Source organism: Rhopalosiphum maidis, chromosome 2 (genome assembly GCF_003676215.2).
Source record: "Rhopalosiphum maidis isolate BTI-1 chromosome 2, ASM367621v3, whole genome shotgun sequence".
NCBI lineage: Eukaryota > Metazoa > Arthropoda > Insecta > Hemiptera > Aphididae > Rhopalosiphum > Rhopalosiphum maidis.
In genome coordinates, this window is record NC_040878.1 from 1,556,599 (window position 1) to 1,562,514 (window position 5,916).

Sequence of the window (5,916 nt, forward strand, 5' to 3'; positions counted from 1 at the left end):
TCTACCAATACAAATAAAGTTATACCTATGCAATATTTTGTACATACTATTATGTTTGTGATGCATCATGCATACTGCGTTTACTCTGTAACACCTACATTGTTAATATACTATTTTCATTTTAAAAGTAAATACCTAGTATTAATAACATTATTTTTTCAGACAAATTGGAATCAAGATTTGTATGTCCTAACGCCTGTGGAAGATCATATAAAAATAAAGGCTCTATTGATCGACATCTTAAATTTGAATGTGGTGTGCAACCACAATTTATATGTTATATTTGCCACAAAAGATTCGCGTATAATGAAACATTGCGAAAACATTTAGTTTTAGTTCATAAATTGATTGATTTTAATTAGAAAGTGTTCAAATACATTTACGCGATATTTTCAACGACATATATTGAAATAATTGAGAACTACCTCAGCAATAAAAAAATGAAATATTTTAAATATATTTAAATTTATTTATTAATTATAAATAATGGCCACCGCCCACTAGGTATGGTACTTTGATAATTGTAGGTATTCTATATACTGGTAGCTGGAAAGTAAAAATGTACTAGGTATATCGTTTATACTTTATACTTTAAAAAAATAGTACCTATATATTAAGCTATATCTAAGGCTATAGATACTTAGCTTATAACTTAATATATCTAATTATCTAATGATTAGTAATAAATATTATACTATCATTATATATATATATATATGTACAAGTTACAAGTATTTAGTATATCTATCTTTTATTATGTTGTATTGATAAACAATATTTTATATAATGTTAATACAATTAATCATTGATATCTTTATGGCCTATGGGTCGTTAATCAAGATATGTTAACGATGAACTAAATAATAAACTTTTATACGGTTTTTATTATTTATATTATTAATTTAAAATTATAATTTTGTAATTAATATTTTTAATACAACATTAGTATTTAGTATTTTTTTTTTTTTTATATAAATAAAGGTAATAATATAATTTAAAATAAAAAATTCCTATGCAAATTAATTATGTAATATAATATTAGAATTTAATACGATATTTACAGCAGATATGAAAAGATATAGGTATTTTGACAATACAACTTTATTGAGGCAATGGAAAAAGGTACCTTATAATAGTTATAATACTAATACTAAATCAAGGTTCTAAATCGGTATTTTTCTTTATTCCTCAAATGTTTTGTCAATAAAAAATATGTTTATCTGCTAGTGATAATCGAGTGAGATTTCCCTACAATATAAACTGCCTAAGCCTAATTGTCAAAAATAATTTTGCCTGCGTATTACTTAATAAAATGTGTCCACATTTCTAATCATCTTGTAATCAGTAAAAAGTAAAATATAATTGGGTAACTAAATAAATCAATTCTTCAAATTTATTTTCAGTTGTTTATCAAAACAAAATAATACCTACACAATTATTCAGTGGTCATGGACAATGGTCCATGGACTTCAATCACGTGGCTCATTTTTTTTACATTAGATACAGATTATGCTTACATTGTGTTTAAAGGTATATAAAATACAAGTTGTAAATATTTTATATTTTTAATAACTAACATTTATAAAACACGGTAAAATTAATATTTCAATCATAATATTGTTATTTATTAAATAGGTACTTACCTACCTATCTACTACCTTACATTTTTAACTGACCCCAATATTCAATAGTCTTAGATCTGTTCACACCGTTAAAGTCGTACAAAATAATTAATGTAGAAATGCGTAACGCTTCATTGCGTCGATGACTATTCAGAAATATCTGAAGCCTCGCTTAACACACGTTTCTACAAAAACATAATAATTATGATAGTCATTAATTATCGTACCTATTAAATTTATAGAATATTATCTAACTGTGACAAAAGCCATTTTAAACATGTAACTACTAGCTAGTCAGTTTAGGTATTAATGGTACTATAGGGTATGACTAAATATCAAGTCGATAGTTTTTCATCTCCTCATATAGTCCAATTGAAGTCCATAGTAACATATTTGATCCGTCGACCCTTGTAATATTTTATATTTCGGTAATAATAAATTTTAGAGTATTTTATTAGTAAAATAAAATAATATTTTTAATTATTAGAGTGATATCACATCTTATGGTTATGGACGTATCATGTAACTATATTTATATATTATATGTATATAAATATAGGTACCCATATAAAAATGTGTTGTTTTTTTAAACGTTATCACCAGTATTAGCTAGCTGAACCAATAATATCGGATAAATTGATAAATATTACCCTTAGTACCTAATTATTATCTTAATATATTATTATTTACTTTCTATTATAATTTTCTATTTTTTATAGTAGGAACCTATACGGGTGTACCTACTTTATTATTTCATTACACTTATATCATTTTTAGATGTTGCTTGCAAGCAACCCATGTTACATATTACATTAATTTACTGTTTTGTATGTATTCAATACTGTTATTGACAATAAATTGTACGTTCTTATAAAAACACTTAGGGCCGTTTTTGCAATGTGCGGGTTTAAGTTAACAGATACTTAACCGGCAGAATTCTGCCGAGAATAAAATCTGTAATTAGCCAGCAGGCGTTAACCAACACTTAACCAGACATTGAAAGAATGACCCTTGATATTTCTTCTGTTATAATTTTTTTATAGTATTATATCGGTACCTACTACCTGTATGGCTGTATAATTCTATTATAGCTATTTATAACTCACTATCATAAGAGTATGAAGTGTCCACTTAGAGTAAACGAATATTGGAATACAATATTATATTATACAAAAATATTTAAGTTTTTCAATTACTGATAATAGACAATAACAGCTTATAAATTAATTGATTAGGTATATTACGTGTTTTTTTTTTTTAATGACAATAAATAGGTGAAAAAAAATTGTAATATAATTAAAAATAATAATTTAACTTTATAGGAATTATGTAAAACTTATTTAATAAAAAGTATTAGTTGCATTACCGCGATAATATTTTATGCCTCTATTCGACATGACATTAATTAACAAGAATTTACATTTAAACTTTAAACCACTACTAAAACTGTTTCTATGTGCTCCATGCTATCGAATAATTTTGACAAATTTTGACCTTTATTATATGACAATACTAGCTCGTTTTATATTATCAAATAATAATGCATTTTTCAACTACAGAAATAATTTATAATTCTTTTAATCATATGAATCATAAATCATAATATTTAAAAAAAAACTAACGCATATTACATTATTACATTGTCTTCGACTTACAAATGTACGGCATAACAAATTTTTGTTCATCAGAATTTATTGTGTCATTGTGTGTGTTAGTTTTAAGAGTAAATTTACTGTGCTTAAGCGTTAGATTTGTTTTAGATATTTTAACTTTTTAATGAGATATGAGTTATAAATACCTATGTAAAATATAATAAATTAAAAATGTTCATTTCTAACTTAAAAATAAAATATCGAAAATCCATAAAAAAAAAATACCGCTCTGCTTTTTAGTAGAGATATAAAATAGGTATAGGTCACTATAATGGATGTGTTAAATTTGAATGCAATAACAGGTATAATTATCAATGTATATGAAAAACGATTCTGAATGGAGATGATTTGTTAGTCTAGGATAATAATTAGTAGGATATATTATATTGTTACCTATATTTAAATTGTAATATATCGTTATTATACTCGATTTCGTAAAAAAATAAATTTCATATGCTAATAAAATGTTTTCTATATTGATGCTGAAGTTTTTTTTTAACAGTTATTTGAAGAAAAAGTTATGGAGAACCTTGTGTTGGGTTTTTTAACCTAAGAAATAAATTACAAACATTTTATGAATTTTCAACTTCAAAATTCCTTACAAATATTCGTGATTTTGATATATTTTGTAAACATTTGAACTTTGTATTTGTATTTTTATCCAATCAATAAAGTTTGCGTATTTTGACTTCGTTCATTTTTATAAACGTGATGGTTTGTGAGTTTGTCCTATTATAGTATACCAGAGTATACCAGGTATAGCTCTAGGCATTTTTTCGAATCTTTTTGTTAGTTTATCAAACAATAATTTAACGTAAAGTAACGTAAGTTTACTTAGTTAATCTAATTTTCTGATTTGTCATCAATGTTACCGTTAATTTAACTTTCCAAAATATTATCTATTGAAAGATATTGTAAAATATTGCTGTTAATAGAACAAAATAAAATTAGTAATTGCAAGATAATAAAAATGTTGAAACTGAAATGAAATCAACTATCCTTAAAACCCATTTCCTGGTCCTTTTATTCTTATACTAACCAGTAACCATTCTAGATAGTGTATATAATACATACTTGTTTTGTAAATTTAAATACATACACTATATTTTATGTTTAGTGTTTATAAATTATTTATAATATAATAGTATGCTTAGTATACATAATTACTACGTTAATAAACTATTTTAATATTAATAATAGTATTAATGAAATTTTTTCAGACCAAAATGATTCAAGATTTTATTGCTCTAATAATTTCTGTGGAAGATCATACAAAAGTAGACGCTCGCTTTGGCGACATCTTAAAAATGAATGTGGAGTACAACCAAAATTTAATTGTTGTATTTGCAACAAAAAATTTAGTGATAAACAATCAATGAAGAGACATACGATACTAGTTCATAAACATTTGTTATGATAAATATCTATTAGCTGCTTATATTAATGAAATAAAAATATATTATGATACATATGAATTATGATTATTATTCAATGTTAAGATACTTTACACAGGCCCGGATCCAGGAATATTTTTTTGGGCGGGCTCGTAACTTAACCACAAAAGATAATACGGTAAAATTATGATTTACCTAATTAAGAATAATTTTCATTTACCTAGTTATAAATAGTCCAGTACTAATATTAGTAAAAAAAAAAATATAATGAAATACAGTTACGTGAAAAAAAATAATCTCCTTAGCTTATGACGTGCAAATTAATTTAAAATTTGGTCTAGATTTTGTATTAACTCTTCACTTTTTATGTTTCAATTGATAGCAGAGCAAGGTTATGTAAACGTTTTCCAATCATGATCTGTTGTATGTTTTAATTCTCCTCATTCATCATTATAGAAAAACTTCTTTCAGCTGTAGTATACTTGAAAATAAAACTAACCTACTTGGTGTATATGCTCAGCTCATCAGCAATTCGTGGATAGATTAGCAACAAGTTTTAATATTTAAATTATTTAATTAAAATTTGGATCCAGGTATCGCCGTATTGAAAGTTGACAGCAGACAGAATAATATAACGTGTATACGTGTGTCAATTAACAATTTGGTGGTCGGGTGGTGCCCAGTTTTACGTACACTTATTATAATTTATCGGAGTTCCATCGTCGTTCGAACGACAACGATCGATATTTAGATAAAATTAGGTTAATCACACGGATAATTAGTAATTACACGTTGTTAATAATAACATTAACTTATTGTAAAATGTAGACATAATGTTGTTTTATTACTATTTAGTTTCTATGCACGATTACTACATGTTATATTATTTTATATATATATATAATTGATAAAATCAATTTTAAAACTTATAACAAAAATTCTAAAATAACAACTTGAATGCCAATATTCAAAATTAAAATCATTGTTTTTGAAAATTTTGGGTGGGCCCGAGCCCTCTGAAGTCTGAATCCGCCTTGGGACATAAACTGTTCATAGTGTTCATACTCTAAAACAATAAATCCCGACCTTAAATTGCGAACAAAATTATGATTACTAAGGTTTTTATAGTGATGGATCACGAGTATAATAAATAATAATTCACATATCTATTATTTCAGTATGATTTTTCATGAATATTAAAAAAATTCTCTCTAATATAATTAAATAAAAAAAAATAACGAGAAAAGA

General features: G+C 24.9%; 1 protein-coding gene across 1 annotated transcript; it reads left to right on the top strand.

Annotated features, from left to right (window-relative positions):
* The first annotated feature begins 1,153 nt into the window (after positions 1-1,153).
* LOC113554796 (PR domain zinc finger protein 5-like) lies at positions 1,154-4,704 on the top strand. The gene is made up of 2 exons (XM_026958835.1): positions 1,154-1,530; positions 4,495-4,704. The coding sequence occupies exons 1-2, from the start codon at positions 1,449-1,451 to the stop codon at positions 4,689-4,691; spliced, it is 279 nt and encodes a 92-aa protein (XP_026814636.1). The 5' UTR covers positions 1,154-1,448; the 3' UTR covers positions 4,692-4,704.
* The last annotated feature ends 1,212 nt before the right edge of the window (positions 4,705-5,916 follow it).